The sequence below is a fragment of the Diospyros lotus genome, chromosome 9 (assembly GCF_014633365.1).
Source record: "Diospyros lotus cultivar Yz01 chromosome 9, ASM1463336v1, whole genome shotgun sequence".
NCBI classification, from domain to species: Eukaryota; Viridiplantae; Streptophyta; class Magnoliopsida; order Ericales; family Ebenaceae; genus Diospyros; species Diospyros lotus.
Window position 1 is genome coordinate 28,578,979 of NC_068346.1, and position 24,639 is coordinate 28,603,617.

The 24,639-nt window shown below is 37.3% G+C and overlaps 1 protein-coding gene across 1 annotated transcript; it reads right to left on the reverse strand.

The window, feature by feature from the left end:
* Positions 1-8,948: 8,948 nt before the first annotated feature.
* Positions 8,949-24,207, reverse strand: LOC127810563 (uncharacterized). The gene is made up of 4 exons (XM_052350103.1): positions 23,935-24,207; positions 21,267-21,558; positions 9,960-10,205; positions 8,949-9,436 (listed from the first exon to the last, which is right to left on the reverse strand). Exons 2-4 carry the CDS (start codon positions 21,480-21,482, stop codon positions 9,176-9,178), a joined length of 723 nt encoding a protein of 240 aa, XP_052206063.1. The 5' UTR covers positions 21,483-21,558; positions 23,935-24,207; the 3' UTR covers positions 8,949-9,175.
* Between the last annotated feature and the right edge of the window lie 432 nt (positions 24,208-24,639).

Here is a 24,639-nt window from a genome sequence, read left to right on the forward strand (position 1 = left end):
ATAAGAAATTGCACAAGACATGCTTTGCCATGCCCGACAATGAAGCCAAAAATTTTGGTCCATCTCATGAGTAATTCCTGAGCTTTTCCACTTCACTAGCATCTACTGGAAATTGCAGTTCAGTACACGATTATTCTTTGAATTCTTCCTCATCATACCTAGCGATTTTATGGAAACACAAAGTAATTCATTTGAACTTTGTTTTGGCAAGAGAATCAGCATTCAACACTCCTCCATTGATGCTTTTGCTGGCTACTTCAAACTAAAATCTTAGGAAATCGAATTTAGCCTTTGATAAAGTGAAAGATATCTGCAAGGTAAGCTTATGAACTGCTGTCACTCCTCCCTCTACAGGTTGTGTGACCGATTATATAAATCCTAAATTAAGACTTAAAATTAATGAAGCCTAAACATTTATCAAATTTATTATCAAAAAAATAGCCAATGCTTATAAATGAAATAACTAAAATAATATTTCACTTGAATTTCTTAACATTCATATTATCATAATTAATACTTTTAAACTAACTAGCCTAAGTATACTTTGATTCCTGTTGTAGCCATACCTTCAAGGGAAGTTTGGGAAAGAACTTCCCTTGGATAGGTTCATCGGGTGTCGTTCCCCTGCGGGTGACTCCTTAGTTACCGGTGCATCAGCTTTGTGGGTGACTCTTCAGTCACCCGGCATCGGTTGCACAGGTGAACCGAAGCTTGGTCAACTCCCCAATGACCTCTCTTGGTGAATCTATGTAAGGGTATACCAGTTTTAAAACATTTTCAAAAGCAAAACATAAACACAACGAAAATAAAACAAGCCCTTGCAAGACCTGGTATTAAACATCTATATGCATTTGAATAAAAACCATCCATAAGGCAAAAAGTGATATACCTTAAAGGATGATCAAGGTTGTCGGTTGTCCAAAGTGCCTCCAAGTTGTCTAGTCCATTTCCAATCCAGCAACTTTGGGGTGTCCAACCCGCCTCCTCAAATGTGGAAGACATAATTTATCTATGCCTGAGCTGCCTCGGAACCCTTCACTCGAGCCATGCTAGGACCCTTTCAATGAAGATGAACCGAAGGTGTTGTGGTTCTTATCAAGTTGCTTGTGTTTGTCTCACAATCGAGGATAAACAAGGGGAAAAGAGATGGCAAACTTCTTGGAGCAAGAAGAAGAAGCAAGGAAAAAGATAAAGGCTGGAGCTTCTCAAGTTCTCTCGTATACTCTTCCCTTTGCTTCTCTCAATTTAGCTTCTCCCATAAGCTTTTTCTTTGTTTCCCTCTCTCATTATCACTGCATTAGCGCATTAAATGCCCTGATGCGACAAAGAGACAAATTTCCAAAGCATGCAAAATTAATTATGCTCTCAAAACTGTCAACCATTCATAAAGATCACTTGATTGTTTTCTTTGTCTCACAAAGAAAATTGTTGACCACCTTAAGCATTTGTCATCTGTTTGTGCCTAAATTCGTTATCTCTATTATATTGCACTTAAGCCCTACTATTACCTCTTAATAGCCCTTCTATTAACTCTTAATGGAACCAAAGCCCCCATTAACTCTTAACGGTCTCCCAAACATGTTGATCCATATAGTTATCTCTTAACAACAACCAGTATCATTAACAATTGATGATGTGGAACACTATAACAACAAAGGTTTACTAATCCGATACATTACTTAGTATGCATGTGACTTTCTAGGTTCACAACAATGTAGCAATCAGGACACGTCAACTCTTAACACTGGTCGAACACTTTAACCTACTAAGAGGATCTCTCCAACTTCCTAAAGCATCCTGAAAGACCCTGAGTATTCTCTAGCCAAAACTCAAGAAGTCTATACTTCGGATAAACCTAGTAAGGCTCTTCAATTACCGTGCACTATAATCCTTCCATTTACCAACATCCCGACCAAGTGAGAGTTATGGACTAATTAAACTCACAAGACTCGATAATTATGCCAGATCCAGTGCAATGTGATTGAGATAGCATCTCGGAACTCCTTCCGACATCAAAAACTCCTTTCCAATTGAGCTTACCATGGCCAGGGATTTTTCAACCACAACTAACTGAGATCACATAGGATGTTCACCCCCATTTGATGGAGAACAATAGATCCCATCAACAAGCATCTGCCTCTATACACCACTGCACAAATATCAAACAGAGAGCATCCCCATCTCTCACGCTGGATGGTTTTGTTTAACGGTAAATCCCCGACACCAATGCATAAGACAACTTTGTTGCTTTTGGTTAAAAAACTAGATACACAATCAAGAACCAATAATAGATCATTAATCCTCACAGCCATGTGATATGTTATCATTAACATCTCATGTTAATCAATGGTAGTAACCCATGTGTTAATCCATGATTGATAAATCATATTCCCCTTTTGATAAATCTAAGGATCGGGAATATCTTTAAAAAGTCCTGAAATAAATATATTCGTCACATATTCTTAACATTTAAGAATAAGATCTCTACTAGGAAATCTATGGACTCATTCATAATGACAAGAAGAGAGTATGAATGAAGAAGTGACATTTTATTAATGAACAAGATTACATCATTACTATGAATTACATATGTTTGATGAAATGTAAATCTAGCATTTGGGCATTAACACCAACACTCCTTCCTACAGGGACCCTTCCTTTAGGGAGGGAGGGGGGGTTCCTCTAAGCATGCCTAACCCCAAGACCAGGACCATCGTGTGTGGTCGAGAGAGTTGTGTGTTTGCGGCCAAAAGAATCGCATGTCTCTTACATATGTGTCCCACAGTCCCAATCACAATCGAGGAGTATAAATACCCCTTAACCCTTTATATTTTGGATCTTTTTTGGACCCTTGAACTTCTAACACTAGTCACCCGCACAATTCACTCATGCAGTTCGCCCACACACTTCTACACGCATCATCCATGAATCACACATTTTCAATTCATCCGTCTACCCCTGCATAGTTCACCTACGAACTTCATCTACTCCGAGCACCTACATCTTTACTCTCATATGGCAGCATCTGACTTAAACATTGAAGAGGTCATACAAGAGAAATCCATGCATGCCTTCTAACTATCTTCCATCTTGTAGTCTATCTCAACCAAGCATCCTTATCTCAACCAAGCATCCTTAACTCTCTTCTTTATTTGTTATTGAAATAATCAATTCAATTGGTTGTCATCCTATTTTTTGGATTCTTGATTCTGGTATAACATCTCACATATGTGTTTCCATGCAAGATCTAGAGGAAAGTATGCAGTTTTAGAAACGAGAAGTCATCCTTAGAGTGGATAATGGAGCAAGAGTTGAATTAGTTGTAGGGACTTCTTCTATACTTTTTCCATCTAGGCATGTATTAAGATTAAAAGATTGTTTATGTGTACCTAATGCCATTCAGAATGTAGTGTCCATTTTGAGACTTGTAAGAGATAATTATGATTTTTTTTTTTTTTTTTGCAAATAATATATGCTATATTCATTTTGGAAATGAATGTGTTGTCATGGGTATTTTAGCGAAACGATCTTTACATTCTTGAATTGCATGAGAGTATGAGAGATAAAAATGTAAATGTTACCGCCACTAATACCGGGAAGTGTTTTAGCGATGACAGTGTTGCTCCTAAACGACTATGGCACCTTAGACTAGACCATATTAATAAGAGAATGATTAGTGGGTTGGCTAAACATAGATTTATTGATCCAGTGGGTTCTAAACTCAAGTTGACTTGTGAGCCTTGTCTTCTCAGGAAAATGGCCAAGTTGCCCTTTGTTGGACAAAGTGGTAGGGCTAGTGAGTTGTTGGGATTAATCCACATAAATGTATGCGGACCATTCTCTGTGATGGATCGTGATGGTTATAGCTACTTCATAGCCTTTATCGATGACCTTTCGAGGTATGTTTATGTGTAATTGATGAAGTATAAGTCTTTGAAAAGGAATTGAACTCCATGGGCTGCACACTTTGTTTTGTATATGTGAGGATAACTTCTCATTATCATATCACCAACAAGTCCATAATTTGAAGCATTGTCTGTGATAATTTGAACTACATTCTTAGATTCAATCTCCTCAATGACAAATACAAGTAGATCTCTAAGAAAAGAACCACTCTTTCTATAACTTGACCTTTCAAAAGACTTTAAAAAGACAGGCCCTTTCAAAGAATAAGCAATCACATTGATAAATGAGCGACCTTTCATGTATGTCCAAATATCAGACATTAATGTGCATCCTGATAAACTCCACAATTCCTTCACTTTAGCTACATAATCTTCAACCATTGTTTTTCTATTCATCACTAATTTAGTTCTTAGAGTAAAATAACTTGGTAACGAATATCCAATACCAAAGTCAGAAATAGCCTTAATCATCTCAATAAAAGCAGGTGTTTGAATAACATTGAAAGGAATATTATTCCAAAAAAAATGCTAAGCTATTTTCATGTCCACCATATCCTTATCTTTTTTGTTGTATATGGTAGGTATTGAAGTTTGTTGTAAACTTGACAAAATTTCTTGACTAGTTCCAACATTTTCAGTAGATAATTTTGCCTTTTTACTATCACCTCCAATAGCAATAACAGCTAGAGCTTGTACCTCATCTGGCACACTTAGACAAAACATAACATCACGCCCTATTTGACCAAATAAATGTGATTTTACTCTAGATATACCATCAGGATACTCTTTTTGACAAAATTTATATTTGAATCGTCGGTCCAGATTATCAACATACTCCCAAAATTTGTCTCTTTGTCTCATTTCCTACATATAGTTTAATTTTATTTACTAATATGCATAACAATTAATTAACAAAGATTAACATGTATAAGTAGAAACAAATTTATTAAAACTTATATAATTAAAAAAAAATAACAGATTCAACTAACCTACTTTAATGCGAGATAACATAAAAAAATTCAGATGCCACAAACAAACAACTGTTGTTGCCAAAAATACAACAATTAGAATTTGTGAGACAAGAATGTTGGTGCAGAAGTAGAGCAAAGCGAAAAGCTGGCAGGTATGTGCTGGTGGAAGTGTGCGTCAGGTACCTCCGATTTCCGATTAGCTGGCTGAGGCCTAGAGTAAGCCATCGAGGGTATTTCGATACTGAATTAATCCATCTGGGAGTAACCTCTCGTGTGTTCAGGGCATAGTGTAATAAGGAATGGACTAACCGTAGTATTTTACCAGATGTCGGGGACCAGCATGCATGTCATGAGCATTTAGATGGGCTTAAGAGGAATCCCCCTCGAAGGACTAAATGGCCGAGAAAGTCCTCCGGAAGAAGATGGGCCTTACGGTGGGCTGCCGGAGCAAATTCTTGGCCCCTGATGACCTACCCGGGTGAAATTTCAGGGTGACAAAGGATGCTGCTAGCCATTGTCTATTACTCTAAATTTAATGTGATATTTCTAAAAGAGATTAAATTCTTATTGTACATGACATGAATTAATTCCTTCGAGAGGAGTTAGAATGCACCTTAGAAAGCCTTATAATTTGATTGTCACCTCCTCCTTAGCTAATTACATGTATATTATGTATATCTAACTAATCATATTATGTACACAAATATTATGCAATTGAAAATTGCATGGATCAAACCGTGGGTGGAATTGGGGACGTGCAGCACATAAGAAATAATCTATTGCGCGGGACCTACATGGCATTTTGGGCTTGGGGTATTATGTGCGTGCATGCTATGTGAGGACATGCATATTATATAAGTGGTTGGCACATGCTGCCACAATTAAAGAAATGATTTGTAAATATAATATGCATTATGTATCATACTCATATAATATAATTAATTATAAAAAATTGTTAGTGGCACACTTTTGTATACATCTTAGGCTATATAAAGATGTATCAATGACAAAAAAGTCTCTCATGCGCATGGAGACGAAAGGTATTTTGATTATAATATCCCTTTATGTAACTTAAGATGTACAAAAATGATATACAAATAACATGATTCATTAATTAATTATTATACACATTCCATTTGTGTTTGCAAGAAGAAGGCTAGAAGTATCCAGCACGTGAAGGACTCAGAAGGCAGCAGCTTTGCGTAGGGGGGAGGTGGCCATCATCTGGATGGCTGGAAGCAGACTGCCGCAAGACCCAAGGAATGAGTCTTGCCGAGAGGATGAGGGAGTGCCGAGAGAGGAGCAGACCACCGCAAGGAAACGCCGCAAGCAAGCTAGAAGAATCTGTGCCACGATGATGAATTGCTGCAAGGAGAATCGAGGTGCCGCAAGAGGTGCTGCAAGCTACCAGCGAACTGCCGAAAGAAAAGAATGCTGCAAGGAGGACTGCTGCAAGAAATGCTGCAAGAAGGGGTTGCTGTAAGGAGTGTGGCAAGCTACCAACAGACTGCCGCAAGCCCGCAAGGAAATGTCCCAAGCCACCAGCAGACTGCTGCCGTGAGGATGTGCCGCGAGGATGTGCCGCAAGCCCCCCATTTGTGCCGCGAGGATTTGCCGCAAGCCCCCGTTACGCCGTAAGGAGGCTGCGAGAAGAAGAAGTGTTGCAGTAGGTTACCGCAACGAGGGATGCCGTAAGGCACCGTTTTGTTGCGAGGATGTTGCGGCGAGGAGACCAAAAGGAACTTTGGGAATCGTGCCCCCCAAAAAAACCCTTTACTGTTCATTTACTGTACAATTTATAGGAAATAGTGCTACATTTTTCCTTAAATTATTTTATCCAAAAAATCATGAATATTTACATTATAAGTATTATTAATTATTTCTTTACCATTTAATCATAATTTATTTTTTGAAAAAAATACACTCACTTGGAATCACTCATAAAGAATACGCTCACTTGAATTTATTAATTAAAAACTCCCTAGGTAGATGTTTTTCAAAAAATTTATGGCACAACAACAACATATTCAAGTTCCAAAACAAATTAATAAAGTTATATTGAAGTTAACAAACAGAATGCATGCATAGTGGCTAAAATCTTAATTTGGACAAATAATTGAAGTTAGTTGAGGCTATATTTGGAAATTGTGTGAAATGGAAAGTAAAGAAAGCAAAAATCATAATGGTTATTGGTTATTCTGAATCTTAAATCATGTCTCATTTTTTGTCCTCTATAGATCTTAATTTTAATTCTGAAGTTGAACATGATGATAGAATTTTCTTTTTCTTTGTAATAACTGTTACACTTCAAATTTTTCGAGTACTTGTCTTCTTTGTACATAGACAACAACTAAATATTACCAGAATATAACAAACACCTCTACACGGAAGACATAGATACCTCTTTGCAAACAAAAAAAAAAAATTAAAACGAAAACACACAAAAGGCTATATACATATATGTTTCTCGCAACACAAGGAGACTTGTATACTAAGAATAGAAGAAGCACATAAAGTGAATAAAATATTGACCCAAAAAAGGAAAATAACTTGTATTCTCAATTCCCATGATAGAATGGTGAAGAATGAAAATCTATCCACGTATTCTAAATGGTGAAGATCTATCCACATATTCTAAATGGCAAATACCAGTTCTTCAAATCTATCAATCTTACATTGTTTGATTTTAAAATTAAAAATTAATTTAAAAAATGTAACAAAATATGCCCTAAATAATCTTTTATGCATATAAAAATGAAGATAAAGATGAAAAATTAGCACAAAAAAATTACTTCAAGAAATGTTGAGAAAACCACAAAACAAGGAATAAAACGAAGCAACATACAGAGAGATAAAGAGGAGTTGAAGTTATTGAATCTGATGAGAAGTTAAAAACTGAAGAACAAACACTTCGAAGAGAAATGTGGTAAATGAGTAATTTATTAGATAGATGATAGGGAAAGGATAAAGAGATATCTATGGGGATGAAATTGAATAATAATATTTATTAATATTTAATAAAAACAAAAGATGAGGTGGGTGAAAAGTAAAAAATTGATGGAATCTTATTAGCAGCGGAACTATTAGCCATAATAATAATGAGTCATCATGAGCCATTAATGCCATTACAATAATTAAAAAACTTTTCTGATCAGACAGAGACTTTTTGTTCTACACTAAGTTTTTGAAAAAATTGATTAATACACGTTTTATACTTTTTAGATTTAAAATACTTGAATTATATCGAATATTTCAAAAACATGTGAATATAATATTTTTAATAAAAATATAAAATAATTTAGATATAATACACGAATAATAATTCGACAATTACTAACAAGTCTCTCAATTAATAAATCTTTTTATCTCTCAGCCACACAGCCACTTACTCTCTCGCTCAAGTCTCGACAATCTCTCGCTTAATACTTCACCCAAATCTCTCATCCATCGGTCACTCAATGGGCCTATGGTCTCCTTTTAGACTTGTGCTCATCATTAAGCATAACAAAATCAAATTTTATACAAATATTCTAAACTAGACTCCATTTGTTTTTGCTATACAATATTTTTTTTTTAAATGTTTCATAACACAATGCAAAAATAACTCAACAAAATAAATTATCTAACGAGGTAATAAATAGAGCCTAAATTATTTATAATATTATATATATGTGAAATAAATAAACGAAGCCATATTTTGTTTTAAAATTGAAGTTAACGTTTAACCATATTCTCGCTGCCAGACAGCCCAATTTGCATTTCAGTACAGTAAAATCGAAGTTATTCTCCGCTAGGCAAAAAGATAGCCGAGGACTTTGTTGGCTTCTTCCACTTTATATTTTGAATAATAATAAAAAAAAATTATAATGTTAATTAGGCCGAAGATTTTGGTCAAATATCTAAATAGAATGGCCGAAAAATTCATTCTATTCCTATATTAACACAAAAGTTTAGGCTCAATAGGTCCAAAATGAGTGAAAACCCCATTCTACCCTTATTGACACTCACTCCATATAGGTCCTAGAACTGGTGACCCCTCCCTCAAATCACAAGCATTATTAAGACAAAAGGATTTAGTAAGCAAATCAAAATGTAAGCATTTCTCCGTCGTGTCTGAAGTGTGGTGTACTCACTTTTTGAATTGAACACAACACATGAAAGGCCAGGCCTTTAACAGCAAGACAAAAACAATTGAGAAAAGAATTTGACAGATGCTGCTGCTGCTGATGATGATGATGATACAAGAACAAGCAATAGGAAAACCAAGCCAACAGAACACAGAGAGATTACTTACAAGCATCAAACCTCAGACCTTGATGCCAAACGGGACCTGAGGATGCGCTTGTACTTTTCAGGGCTGTCATACCAAGTCGGTGTATTGATAATTGCTCGTTCCAACCAGTCTTCTTGCACCTCCTCCTTCGTATTCAGCCTCTGGAAGAATCTTCCCCATTCATACGACACTCGCCTAAGACGAAAACTCTGCTTTCCACTAAATAGAAACTTAATGAAGTCCTGAACTAGCCGGGTAATGTCCTCACCATCAATTATGTAAATATACTGGAAAAAAACAGGGCAGAAAAAGTCAGTCACTGAATAAGACATGAAGGGGCATACAGATGCATAATGCCCAGTGATTCCCCAAAACTCATTCATGGGTGTGTCGTGTGTGTCAATGTCTGTAATCAAGTTTTTCTGTTTTTGCAAAGGTCTATTATCAAGTTTTTCAATGCAGCAGATGAAGTCCCATTAGCTCTTCAAATCTTTCCACTCCACATCTATATCTAGAAGCAACAGACTAGGAACCATAAAATATTTGACCCGCAATACACGTTAACCATCATTTCCAACAAAAATATTTACATCAGTTTGGGTTTAATCTAGTATCTAGGGACAATTTTTTCAGCCATATTTCTATTAAAAGCAAACCATGAGTAACTTGAATTGGCCACAATGGGGATGCTGCCCTTGAAAGATTTTCTTTTTTTCTTATTTTCAAAACTCGCATGCACACACAGTTCTCTTATTTATTTATTTGGTTTGAAGAAAGGGAGAGGGTGGTACGAGTTCTTGCAGAAATTACCAGGAACACAAAACCAATGGTTGCTAAGGTCACTTGCAGTACTTCATCAATGCTCCCAGCCAAGCCTTCATCCTCTGATTCACCATAACCATCACTGCCGCCGCTGCCGCCGCCAGGGCCATTTCTGCCACCTTTACCGCCGTCGTCATAGTATTCTTGCTTCACCATTTGCTGCTTTAGTACATCCTCTATTGACTGCTTCTTCAAACTTCCCATAGCTTTCTCCAGAGATTTCCAAGGTGAAGCCTGATGCACCAATTTCAAGTTAACAAGGATGAAATTTCCATAGGAGAAAAGTGTGCAAGCTCTTTAAATACCGTGTATTCATGCTTAGTTTTGTGTCCAAGGACATTTTTTGTTTTGCTCTCAACATAAAAAATTTGCTGGTAAAACAGAATTAATAAATTACACCCCCAATTACCGCTGCTACCTGTGTAACGTTTTCATGTTTGGAGTTGGGAGTTCTTACCAAGGTTAAATTTAGATATAAATAGTTGATTTCAAAATTGCATTTACAGTAAGATCCTTTTTCTTTGATGGATAAAAACAGAAAGAGTAAATCAACTGTGCACTCTCTGAACTTTGGCTATTTGACCCCAACAACCTCCAAACTTTAAAATTTGCCCAATTAGTTCCTAAACTTTTCAAAATTGGCTACGACACCCCCTCCATCACTAACGACATTAAGTAAACTGATCGTATACCCCCTGACCTTTGAGTCATTGGCCTGGACAGTGGACACCCTTGAACTTTTATTTTTCTCCAAATCAATCCTTGAATTTTCCCATAATGGCCAAGATTCATTTGGCGAAAAATAAAAGTGCAGGGGGTGTCCAGGCCAAATACCAAAAGTTTAGTGAGTGTATGGTCAATTTACTTAATGTCATTAGAAAGAAGGAAGTGTTGTAGCTAATTTGGAAAGTTTAAGAACTGATTGGGCAAATTTTAAAATTCACAAGCTACTTGAGCCAAATAAGCAAAGTTCAAAGGTTGTATGGTCAATTTACCCAAAAGGAAACCATAAACAGGAGAGAATTTTCAAAAGTTCATAGCCATTCAATTCCTTTAGGCATTCTCAAGCAAAGATGAAAAGGGAGGTCATTTGGCTCATATAACCATTATGGTCAAAACGTTACAGGAACAAAGAGGCACACTTTTGATGGTTAACACCTAGAGACAAGTGTCACATTCCAAGGGCAGTAATTGTAATTTTCTTTTCCTTTTTGTTATAGATATTTGTCCTTAACTATAGGCAGTTATGATTTCCAATTGTACTGCACATAGGTGCATGGCCTGTGAGGCCATATGATTGTATTGCACATGGCTACATGGGTTGTGAGGCTATAAATAAGCCACAGCTGGAGGAGGGGAATTCATGTTGAGAAATGAAGTTAATATTTTCAGTTATCTCTCACTCTCTGATATCTTTCTCTCCCTTTCTCTTGAGCATTCTCCTTCTTTCTTGCTGTCTCCCTACCTTTCATCTGAACTCTCCATCCAAATTCTGCTCTCTTGCTCTCTTAATCTTCTCAATTCCCTTTCTAAACCCTAGCCCAACCCTAGGACGTGACATTGGATATCAGAGCCAGGCCATCCTCAGAAGCTAATTACAGACCATTTTAATGGAGGCAATCAATTTTAAGATCTGGTTGTGATTCCAATTGATTCTCAACTGATATCATAGCAATCCTAGTGAAGCAACATCCGACCGATTTTTAGGAAGTAGCAACTGAGAAGGTGAATTCATGATGGCCGATCATTGCCGACTGCAGTGGACTTAGGCGACTCAAGTAGGAGAGTTTAACAAGAAGTTAGGCGATTCAGGAAGTAAAGCTTGAGGTGATTCTCTCTATTCCGACTAGACGGAGGCGCAAAGCGAGGCCAAGCGATCCCGAGCCCCTGATCTAGCTCAAGTCGACAGCGAGCAGTGAACAAGAGCGATCGACATTCATCCAAGAGGCAATACCGGACGTGATTCGTATCCAACAAACTCGGCAGCGAACCAAAGCGAGGTGGTTCCCGACCTTGCGACGGAGAGCGTGACATTATTGAGGAGTGAATCTGAGCGATCAAAGTTCCTCATAGTCGCTATCCAAGTCGATTCCTCAGGGGACTGCAATAGAGCAATTATGTGGCCTTTGACTTCTCCTACTCGAATTGTTCAAGGACCCGCATTGAAGGCAAAAATAGATAAATCGCCTAGTAGTTCATTTCAATCGAAAATTGAAGGCAGGTTGAGTGACAGGCGATTCAGGAGGTTGAATCAGTTCGATAGCCTAGCCATAATTCTGATTAGAATTTAAAGGCTAATTCAAATCTAGGCGACTGTCAGTGGCAATTTCTAAAGCGGATTAGGTTTGCTAAATTGGAAGCAACAGTGGTAGAGGTTTGGATTTGCTGAATTAGGTTTCAGTGAAAAAATTTAGTACCGGAATAAGTTTTCGATAAGGTCCTTAGAAATTGATCAAGAGGTTGTTACAGTGGTGAATTTTCAAGGAATTGAACTACGAAGATGGCTGAAAGACTTCTTGAAAGTACAGTCATTTGGGAAGACAGTTAAGGAAGAATGTGTTGTAAGAAGAAAAGGAATCAAGGACCTCAGTATAAAGTTGACAATTTTTTGATTCTATTTTCACATAAATTTTTAGGTTAGTATTCTAACTAAATGCTTTTCTTAAGGAATATTTTGTTTCCTTAAATCAGATTGGAGATGAGTGGCAATGAAGAATTCAATAGCCCAAAACAAGAAGGATTTGTAATGAATTATAAGGTCAGATTTGAGAAATTGAAAGCACAGATGCTCAATTCCCACCCGACCTTGAAGGAGTCTTACTTTGTGTCGAAATTCATTAATGGCTTCATGATGTGTTGAGGCCTACTGTGAAAATGATGTCAGTAGAACAAGCGGCTAAGAAGGCGAGGCTGCAAGAAGTGGGCACTGGAAGCCATTTTAAGAAAGCATGGGTTGCAACCTAACAGTTATACTAAAAGCAATCAGTAGATTGGAGGTATTCCTAAGGCTGTTGAGGCCCTAAGATTAGGAATGGCTGCTGTAAGAAGTGAGGAAAGACCTAAATTGGAGCACACAATTCAGGATGACAAAGGAGGAATGGCAGCTACAGGAGGAATTATTAAGGCTCCACCGGAGGAGAAATCTGTTGGAATGAATCCAGTTACAGTTGCTAAGAAATCCGAAGGACAGCTAATAAATCATGAAGTAGCATGGGAACAACACATTGACTCATTTGTGATGCCAGCTAAAAATCAGGCCGAAGATGAGTTGGACCAAGATCCAAATCTTGCAAAAATTGTTTTGAGTTAATTTAGATCATACTGGCCAAGTTGGTACATATTTTTACACTGCACCAAAAATTGAGGAAGGGTGGCCAAAGATTGATGAAAAGGCTGACATGTACAGCTTAAGGGATGTCTTCTTTGTGCTATGGCACCCATTTGGAACAGCTATGGAGAGGCATATTGTTTTTTCTAATCTTAAACAGAAGGGTGAACTTCCTCCAGCATGGATTGTTGAATTTCCACCTGCCACTAAACAACTCCAACATGCTTTTCCTCCTCGGATGGAATATGAATTGTCAGAGCTCTTTAGCTATTTAGAAGTGTGGAAAATTGAGAAACATGTGTTTGTTGACACCTTTATGCCACTAACTGAGGGATATCACAATCATTTGTTTTTTCAGATATATTCAAGGAAGGAGAATAATCTTGCATCGTGTGTGGAAGGGACAATGCTTGATATTGGTGGTCGTTATGACACCTACTTCATCAAATGTGGACTAGTGATTACAAATCAATTCATCCTGGTATTGTTGGGGTTAACCTTGCCCTTGAGATAATAATTCAGCATTCTTCTGCGAAATATTAAACCATTTAGATATGATGGAAGCATTAGTGTACTAGTTTGTTTTGGAGGAGGTGTTGGCTTACTGGAAGAGCACATGGAACTAGTCATCGAGCTGTGGGAGAAGATCATTAAGGCTAAACAGAGGGACTGCCATACAGTTGGGAAGATGTTGAAAGAAAAGGTTGCTGCCAGACTACTTGTTGCTACAACTCACTAACATAATTTTTGTATGAAGGTCCAAGAAATGACTGGGACTTACGGATCAATGGGAAAAGAGAGCCTTTGCATGGAAATCTGTGAGGAACTACATTTTACGAGTGCAGGAAAAACAAAAGAGAAGAAACATAAAAGCAAAGAGAAATATGCCTAGAAGGAGAAAGAAAGAAAGAAAGAAAGATAAAACAAATAGTGAGGATCGGAATTGGAAGAAGAAACGACGGCTCAATGGTAATAAGTTTCTCAGGGACAAGAAACTTTTTGAAAGGGAATTTGTCACATTCCAAGGGCAGTAATTGTAATTTTCCTTTCCTTTCTGTTATAGGTATTTGTCCTTAGCTTTAGGCAATTATGATTTCCAGTTGTACAGCACATGAGTGCACGGGCTGTGAGGCCATATGGTTGTACTGCAAATGGATGCATGGGTTGTAAGGCTATAAATAAGCCACAACTAGAGGAGGGGAATTCATGTTGAGAAATGAAGTGAATATTTTCTATTATCTCTCACTTTCTCTCGAGCATTCTTCTTCTCTCTTGCTGTCTCCCTCCCTTTCATCTGAACTCTCCCTCCAAATTATACTCTCTCACTCTCTTTAATCTTCTCAATTCCCTTTCTAAACCCTAGCCCAACCCTAGGGACGTGACAAGAAGTTGCAGATTGTACTCTCATTTAGTCAAGAAGAAACATCAATAGATACACCCTATTAGGAAACTCAAGCTTTTGTATATGTGCCTCCAACCCACTAGCAGATGTTCCATGCCCATAGGCACCAGTTAACAAACAAAATATCTCTCCCAAGAAAAGAAGATAATTATACGAGGTGGGTTAAACGATCATTGGTATGGGTATAGAGGTGTACATGAAGTCATGGGAGAAAGATTAATGAGGGTAAAAGATGTAGAGGAAAAGCATGAAAAACTTGGTGAGAGCCATTACATATAAGTGATAAGGGTCTTATAAAAGATAAAACCATAAATAGAAATGATTAGCAAGATAGAATTCATGTATTGTAGACAACCCTACATGATGAGATTAAAAGTGATTCAGGCTTGATATTGTAGAGCCAATTCAATTGGCTCGAACCAGGATAAATCTGTTGGATGGAAATAAGGCTCCAAGTGGAAGGAGAAATCTAAATTAAAGAGGAGTGTGAAAGCTGTGCAAAGAAGATTAAATCAGATTATCTTAAGTTATTTAAATTATGTTTTAATTATTGTAAATTTGTATTTTATATCTGTTTTTATCCCCTAAACTTTAGGAGATAGTTGTTCCTAGTTTTTAGGAATAGATTACTAAAATCCTTTCCTACTTTATAGGAAAGAGATTAAGTTGTAACTTGTATATATTTTCGAAGCCATCTCAATATCAAATCAAGCAAGCAATCCCAATTTTTCTAAGACTTGTTTCAAAATCTGTTGTCTCATGTTTATGGTTTGCGCTTCTTGTTTGTTTCATTTTGTTCTATTTGATTTCATTTAATTTCTGTTGTGATATTTGTGTCCAAATCGAGAGGGCTATGAGAGTGTTCAAGAGCGAGCATATCATTGGTTTATAGGGTGTTTTCTGGGACTACCAGTGCTCCCAATTTTAACAGATTGGTATCAGAGCCAAGTATCTCATCAAGAACCTTCAAGAAACATTAGAATTGAACACATACCCATAGGAATGGCTTCTTCTGCCTCTGCCGCAAGGTATGATGTTGAGAAATTCGATCGCCAAAATGATTTTGGCCTATGGAAGATGAAGATGAGGGTCTTATTGGGAAACCTAGGTCTAGATGAAGACCTAGAGGTAGAAAAGAAGATACCCGATTCTCTCCCTGAAGAACAGAAAAAATAAATCTAAGATAGGAGAAAGGAAATCAACAAGAAAGCCTTTAACACCCTTATTCTAAGCCTAGGAGACAAAGTCTTGCGGGAGGTGTCAAAGATGACAACCACGCAAGACCTTTGGAATAGGCTAGAAACCCTTTACATGACCAAGACTCTTTCTACTAGGTTATACTTAAAGACAAAGTTCTTTTCATTCAAGATGGTTGAGAATCAAAAGCTACAAGATCACATTGACAGCTTTAATAAGTTGTGTTTAGATCTTGAGAACATAGACATTAAGTATAATGAAGAGGATAAGGCATTGGTCTTATTGCACTCATTGCCAAAATCATATGAGACTTTTGTTGACATCTTAAAACATGGTAGGGATAAACTGTCTTTAGATGATGTAGTAGGAGCTTTGAATTCTAAAGAATTGCAATTAAAGGTAGAGGATAATCACTCAGTCAGTGATGCTCTCTCGGTTGGGTCTAGACCGGATAGGAATGATCCTAAGCAAAAGGGAAGAGCTAGGTCAAAATCTAGGAATGGCAGGAGAAAAATAAAATATTTTCATTGTCATGAGGAGGGCCACATCAAGAGAAATTTCCCAAACAAAAATAAAGAATCTCAAGAAAGAACCAGCCTCGAATGCTCAAACACCATGTGTGGTTTTGGATATGAGAGTGCGGATGTCCTATAGTTTTCCTAGGTATGCAAAAAAAGTAGCATAGGTCCTAGGTTTAGGGTGTACTTCTCATAAGAAATGGGTATTTACCCATAGAGACATGGTGGAAGGGGAAATGGTTTGTCTAGGCAACAACTAAGGTCAAGGGAATTGGAGATGGAAGAAATTAGGAAGCATGGTGGAGCTATTCCAAAATTTCTTACGAAGCTATAAAATGAAGCCTAATGTCCTTAGGAGGATTAGATAGAAAAAGGTATTCTCCTATGGAGGAGAATTGGAGTCCTAAGAAGTTGCACAAGAATCTCTTAAAGAGATGGAAGCAACCCTCAAGAATGGAGGATTATGTGGTGCATGCTTGCATTTTTATGTGGATAAGTTGCAGCCACTAAGGATAGCCTAGGATAAGTTAGGCAGTGTCATTTGTTAAGGATAGCTCACATGTTGAGCAAGGACTAAGAAAATGTATCTAAAGCTAGGGATATTAGGGGAGGGAAAAGTTTACAGGTATAAGGGAATAAGAACCATGTAGTTTGGTAATCACCAAAGTAGAAATCTCTAAATCAGACCTTTTATATGTCAAAATCCCATTAGAGATCAGTTTCTAGGATCTAGGGGGAACCCATCTAGGCCTTGTCTCATGGTGGAGCTAGGTGAAGTGAACCTAGTGGACATGGTGTGTCCCTAAGGAATTCCCAAGCATATAGAAGCTTGCTGGAATTAAAAATAAACTTGCTGGAAATTGCTTCTGGTGTGAAAGGTTAGGTGGTTTAGAGTTGTGAAATAGGTATGCCTAGGACTTCTAAAGGTAGGGTTCTTACCCATGTAGGAAAACTCAACCAATAGGACATGAAATTAGTTGCTTCTAAGGTCAAGGGATGGAATCTGGAATGCTGTGTAAAGAAGAACAGCAAGTATAGTCCTTTGGGAATGTCCTAAACTAACTTATGAACCAGGGTATAGCAATAGGGAAATCTGGAAAAAAAAATTTGGCCATATTCATTATGTAAGCTTGGGCTGGATTGTGAGAGGGAGGAAGCTAGTGTTTAAGATAGTTTTGGCTCTTGCAGTGAGGGTCCTAGTGAACAGTGAGGGGAAAAGGCCATGTGCAAGTGTTATCTTGTATGGTGTAGCCCATGTTGATCAAAGTCCAGACTAAGCAAGGAAAGGGAAATAGAATCATCAAGCTAATAATAAGCAAGGGAATAGAAGGTTTAGAGTGTTGCCTAGGATGAGGAATAGATAGAACCACAAGAAAGTACTAGTGAGATATGGAAAGAGTTGGGTTTAAGATACTTATGCACTGGTTTTGAGTGCTAAGGAATAGGCTGAAAAATGGAACCTCTTGTATAAGAAGAGGTGATGCACTCTTGTCCAAATGAATGGCATGGAGCCATGTAAATTTGGGGAGAATCTTGGACTTAGGTGGAAGATCCCTTAGGTTAAATGGGTGGAGTGTTGTGTAAGTGTCTATTTGTAAGTAGGGTTGCAAATGAGCCGAGCCGAGCTTTGCTTAGCTCGGCTCAACTCGACAAATTTTATCACAGGCTCAAACTCGAGCTCAAGTTTGAGTCGAGCCTGAAAGCTTGGCTCAAGCTTGAGCTCGATTAGCATAGCCTGAGCTCAAGCTCAGCTCAGGCTTGGCTCATTAATTTGATTGACGAGCCGAGCTCAAGCGAGCCCCAACCTAAGCTCGGGCTCGGGCTGAAATATATCAAAATTTTATTTAAAAAAAACTAATAAATTGATCTACAATAAAAATAAATATCAATCTGATAATCAACAAATAAACCTAAATGAACCCAACCTGATAATCAACAAATATATTTAAATGAACCCAACCTAATAATCAACAAATATAACATCGACATAATAATTAAATAATAATAATTTCACAAATTATAATAAGCATAATATCATTTACCGTACAAAAAAATAATCAAATTACTCGTTTAGTTATTTTTAAAATACGAACATAATCAAAATTACAGCACAACAAATATATTTTCAATTCAACTTCAAATTAGCTACTCCAAATATCAACCAACAATTTCAAATTGTAATATTAATCAGTAATCATAATTATATATCAACCTACAAAATACCAACATATCAAAAGCTTCCAAGAATCACATACCTTGTTTTGTTTCATGTGGCAGAAGAATTTAAGTAATGTTATCCTATATATAAAAACATAAAAATTAATAATTTTTATCAATATCAACTAACAAGGTGCTCACGATCCTATAAGCGAGTTAACTCGCGAACCTCTATTCGAGACAACTCACGAGCCTATAATCGATCTAGCTCATGAGCCTCTATTCAAGCTAATGAGCCAAACTTTACTAAGCTCAAACTCAGCTCGTTTACAAATCAAGCTTCAAAGTTAGGCTCAAGCTTGTCTCGTTTATCTTAACGAACGAACTCAAACGAGCTTTTATCAAGTTGAACACCGACCCGAGCCCGAACGGCTCGGCTCATTTGCACCCCTATTTGTAAGTTAAGGAAATGCTGGAGATGGGAAAGCCTAGGGAGAAAGGCTAGGCAAATGGCTATCAGGTATGACAACCCATAAAGGCTTAACTTTGGATCAAATAAGTATCACGAACAGCTAATTATCCATGTGGAAACTAAGGGAAAAATGATCTTATAATGTAGCCAAGGGATAAGAGGCTAGAGGGAAAGGTAAGCAAAGATTGGTTGCTTAGGTCTTTCTAGGTATGATAGTAATTCCTTAGGTAAGATATAAGATTGGAAGAGTCCAAAAGGGTTAAAATTAAGTGCATGTGGAAGCTGTGAGTATTCTAATGGTATGCCTAGTATATTGAGAGGCAACTTCATCGGTATTTTCTCCAAATAGAACTCTCAAGGTGTAGCTGAGTGTTTAGATCAGTGTTTGAGAGTGTGGGAGGAAGGATAAGCTGGGAAATACTAAGGCATAGAGATTGGAATAGGGTTTGGACAGCTTAAGGCAGCCTAGGTTACCCTAATCTTAAGCATATCTTGGTAGACTGGTAGGTAGATAGAGGAGAATTAAAAGAAAATTCCAGCAATCTTGTTTGTTTGAAGTAAACATTAGAGGAAGGACAGTGGTAAAGCCTAAAGACCGGTTTTGAGAAGGTAGGAGTAAGTCTAGCAATGTTAAGGCCAATCCGGGTATGGTGCACTATTGATGTGATGCTGTGTAAAAGTTTGGAACCTTTGGGATTAAGGAATAACATCATGTATTGATTTAGTTTATGGTGGAGTGTGCCTAGATGAATAGTTATGAATTTAGGGTACATAGAGTGCATTTTGTATGCAGCAGGAACCCTAAAGAAAAATCTAGGTAGGAGGAGTTGAAACAGCCAAATGGGTAGTCAACTTGGTTTAGAATTTAGTCCCACCATGGAGTATATCAATCATATTGATGTTAGGAATATATTCATTAGGAAAACCCCTTGAGAAGGAAGATAATTCTAATGAGAGTTGCAGGTTTAGTTAAATGCAGATGGAAATTATCCAAAGGTGTTTCACTATATCAGTTATAGCATTGATTCGATATCCTTAATGTTTGTTGTTGTTTTGATGATCAGGTATATATCATGCTGAAACCGCTAAGGAGAGCAGATCAAGGCTTTGATGGATGAAGAATGGAATGGATCTTACTCAAGACAATGGTGGAGATTTGTTAGAAGGTTGTCTCGAGAAATCCAAAATATAGGCAGTAAGAATGCATCAAAATTAGAGGGTATAGATAGGTGGGTCCCTACTTGTATTTATAATTAAAGTGGGGGGTCAAAACCAGTAATGTCTATACCGATTATAAAAGTCCTAGAAGTTATCGCCCTATTCTTCTATAAAGAGGACAGAGGTCTGGGATTAGGAGGCATTCATTCTCACAAGAAAGAAAAGAGAGAAAAGGTTGTGTGTTAGAATAGTCTTTGTAATCTTGAAGGCTTGTAATCGTGAGGGTTGTACTAATCATTCTGATAATCAAAGGAGGCTGCTCTCAGGAGGTTTTAGAGCCAATTCAATTGGTTTGAACCAAGATAAATCTATTGTCTCATGTTTATGGTTTGCGTTTCTTGTTTGTTTCATTCTGTTCTATTTGATTTCATTTAATTTCTGTTGTGATGTTTGTGTCCAAATCGAGAGGGCTGTGAGAGTGTTCAAGAGTGAGCATACAGTTGGTCCATAGGGTGTTTTCTTGGACTGCCAATGCTCCCAATTTTAACAGATATGTTGTAGTTGTTGATGGAATATTGAATAAAGAGAAGCACAGTTGATTCATAATCATTCTTCTTTGGATTAAAGGTATTTTCTGAAATCTTTCAATTTGAAGACATGTCTTTGCCTTAATTTATTGACCATAATGATAACCATTAACCAATAACCATAACCACAACAATGATGATGATGATGATGACTATGATCATGATCACAGGAAAGTGTATTATTTCCACAGGAAAGTGTATTATTTGCACTTTGTACTGAACTATTATACTTAACTCCCAATCAACTTTTTAGAAGGTGGTTTTCTGTTGGGACACAATACCTTGTCCAAATCAGTCCATCTCTTCTTTTATACAGTTTCTGGCCAAACCAAACCATGTAAAGGGAAGCATTTCCCCTACTCTTCATTGTGATTTGTGAGTGGAAGGAGATAAGTTTGTGCATACTTTATCAGATCATGCTTAAAATTCAATTAATACAAAGGCAAAAAACTACTGAGCATCAAGAAGGCCCTTACCTCATTGCTGTTCTCTGACTTCCCTTTATCACCAAACAAACAAATAAATGTATGTTTCTGGTATGTTGATGTGCTAGAGGTCAGCTTTCGAGAGGTCTTAGAGAATTGTTTGGTGTTAGTTGGAGTAATACATAACACGCCAGGTGGACTGCTCAAATGATATGAATTTCTAGAATTGAGGGCCAGCTGGCATGAAGTGACTTGAATGCAACTCATCACATCAAAAAGCTCAGTCACCTCAGAAACCAAACATAAAGCTCAAACAATCCAAGGATTCACCCTTCAGGTAACACTGCAAATCAAATTATGATGATAAAACCATTTTAAACTCCAGACCAAGAGGACGTTGTAAAGCTAAACTCACATCCTTTCTATAACTAATTCAGACATAATGAGAGCAGGAAGTAAAAAACTGGTATGGGAACCAAATTGCAAAGGGGATTGTGGTTTCAATCAATACACCTAAAGAAATTTCTGTAAGTATGCCTCAAGGTACTCATTGTAACCCCATCATTTGTATGCAAATCAAAAACGTAAATTGTAAAGGAAAATCACATAAAAAATTAATATCAAAATCCTGCATTTGATTGATTATAATACTACAGCAAAATGACAAAGAAAGTGTGAAACTATAGAACTTCCATATACATCACACTATATTCTTGGTGCATCACGCCGTCTAAAAAAAAAGAAAACTGCAGTCAACTTTTAAGTTGTTCCATTTTCAAAGAAAAACAAAGGCAGACCAAGAAATTATATTTAGAACTCAAGTCTCACTGCATCAAATTGGGACATGCATGTGCAGCTAATTATTTTGAACAGTCACATTTTTTACAGAAGAATGTGACTGGGAGGTACTCAGGTCTCCCAGACTGAAGGCGACTGGCTTTCAATAAATTTTGAACAGTCACATTTTCAAGGGTTTTTAGATCTCTGAATTCTGTTTCAAAGTCTTCCACTTAGTAATTAGAGATATGAGATCCTAAAGGATGCCAATTGGTACTCTTTGAAAAAACAAAAACAAAAACTGTCGGAATGTAGCAGATCTAATTTGCACCAACAGGAATCCCATGAAACAGTTAGAAGGCAAGACAAAGCAGAAAATAAACACAAGAAACAAGCAAAAGCAACTAGAGGAAGCAAGGTTTCTTCTGTAAAAGTATGCAAAAGCCAAGCCAAGGCAGACCACTATCTCCCCACAGATCTGACACACACACACAAAGGGGTGGCAATTCGTGTTCACGTGTCATTTTAGTGTCTTGTCGTATCCAGCTGTGAGTATAACAGAAAACAGGTTAACAAGAACACAACACAATTATTAAACGTCTCATAAACTTAAATATGAACACAACTGTAGAGTAGAAACACAGCAATCCCAATGATTCTCTCAATTCAATAGCACACTGAAATCACTCCCCACACCTGAGAACACAAACGATATAGGAGAAACAAACAAGACAATGAACAGCAGTAAAGAACAACAAAATTTATCCTAGTTCGATCTCAAAATGAGGCCTATGTCCAGACTGAAGCGCCTCATTCCAATCCACTATCTTGAAACAATCAGTAGGAAGATTAGAAAGATTACCCGAATCCTACCCAGCCCATATACACTGAAAGCTAACAAGATTCTAGAGATTACAAGACTTATGCCCAGCCTTACTCTCTCAACCTCTCAATCGACCCCAACCCACAAGATAGAAACAGGAAAATACTCTCAGAATGAAGCACCACACTGCCTATCCCCACGATCCCTATTTATAGACCATAGGGACGTGAGTTTACAACTGCCTAACCGACTGACCGGAACTGACTAGCTAATTAAATCGGTCAGCTACCCTTCTAGAAACAAACCTTCTAGAAGTATACTCATTCTAACTTTAAAACGCAAAGGAAACATACAAATGCAGGCATACAGAAAATTTATTCATACATAACTCCAAATCTAATACAAATGACATAGCAACAACCCATATATTACACCCAAAACTGTGAGTATAACAGAAAACAGGTTAACAAGAACGCAACACAATTATTAAACGTCTCACAAACTTAAATATGAACACAACCCATATATTACACTCGAACCACAAGATGACCCATTTAACAAAATCTCATAACAAGGTTAATAACACGACAACACGATATGACACATTAACCTGTATAAACTAATTTATAAAAAAAATAAACGTTCTAGTATAAAAAAATAACATTACACAATTTAACATAAAAAAACATTCAACAAATTAAGAATCAAATGTAATATAAAACAACATCAAAGTTATATCTTATTTTTATATAATTTTAATTATTTTATATTTATTTATTGTGGGTTAGATAGGTTGGTAAAATGGGTTACACGGGTTAAACGAGTTAAATGCATACGGGTGACACAATTAACACGATTAACCCATTTCATAATCGTGTTAATTTTGCGTTTCACAGGTCAACCCGCCCCCAATGATTGTGTCAGTGTCAGATTTGTGTCTACCTGCTTAACTCAAACCCAAACCCATTAATTTCATGCTAGCTTCAAGTCGCATTCGCGTGTCGAGAACAAAATTGGCGCGCACAAAACACACCTATATTGAGAAATTTAATTTGCATTTCGATATACAGAATGATTAGCTAATTAAACTCAATAAAATTAAATTAAATCAGGGCGTACCCAAGAAGGGCTTCAATCGCCCGGCGACTGGGAGATGCAAGAGGCAGTGGCCGATGGTTCTGCACGGCGACGCGTGACAGAGGGACCGTCGCCCAGAGCGGAAGCTCACGGCGGAGGAGCGCGGTGGCGATGGGGGTTGCGATGGCGGGGCGAAGGAAGTCCGGTTGTGGTGGCGGTAGCCTTCGCCGTTGCTGGCTGGAAAACACGCGAGGGAGAGAGAGAGAGAGGTCCAGAAAAGGACTTGGGCGATAGACGGAGTGTGGATTTTGTTTCTTTTTTTCTTTTTTGTCTTTATTGATATATATATATATATATATCCTTTCCTTCATGGGCTAAGCCCTAATGAGTTTCCAGAATTGAGGTGGCCCAACTGAACCCAATGCTCACTTTGGTTGCCTTTTCTGGGCTAGCCCAACGTCAAATGAGGATAATATATTTATATTTTGTTTTTATTTACTATTTTTATATTGATATAGGTTTCTATCACTCACAATTAGCATAATCTTTAAATAAACAATATTCTATTTTATTTATTCAATTTATTTTCTTTCCCCTTCTTGGGAGGCTCCCGATACTCATACATTCGATTACGGCAAAGGAGGTAAATCACAAGTATGAAACTTCGCTTCACTATACAAGATGAGAATTGAACTCGCGATCCACCAGATTGACATCGACATATCATTTGTTCAATCGCTTGACCTA

What these genes read in the sequence shown, in the direction of transcription:
- LOC127810563 (XM_052350103.1), bottom strand. Translation starts at nt 21,482, where the DNA reads ATGAGTTGCATTCAAGTCACTTCATGCCAGCTGGCCCTCAATTCTAGA. An exon ending in AGTCAGAGAACAGCAATGAG is followed by an intron (nt 10,206 to 21,266) that starts GTAAGGGCCTTC and finishes TTGGTGCATCAG; the next exon opens with GCTTCACCTTGGAAATCTCT. An exon ending in CCATTGGTTTTGTGTTCCTG is followed by an intron (nt 9,437 to 9,959) that starts GTAATTTCTGCA and finishes GTTTTTTTCCAG; the next exon opens with TATATTTACATAATTGATGG.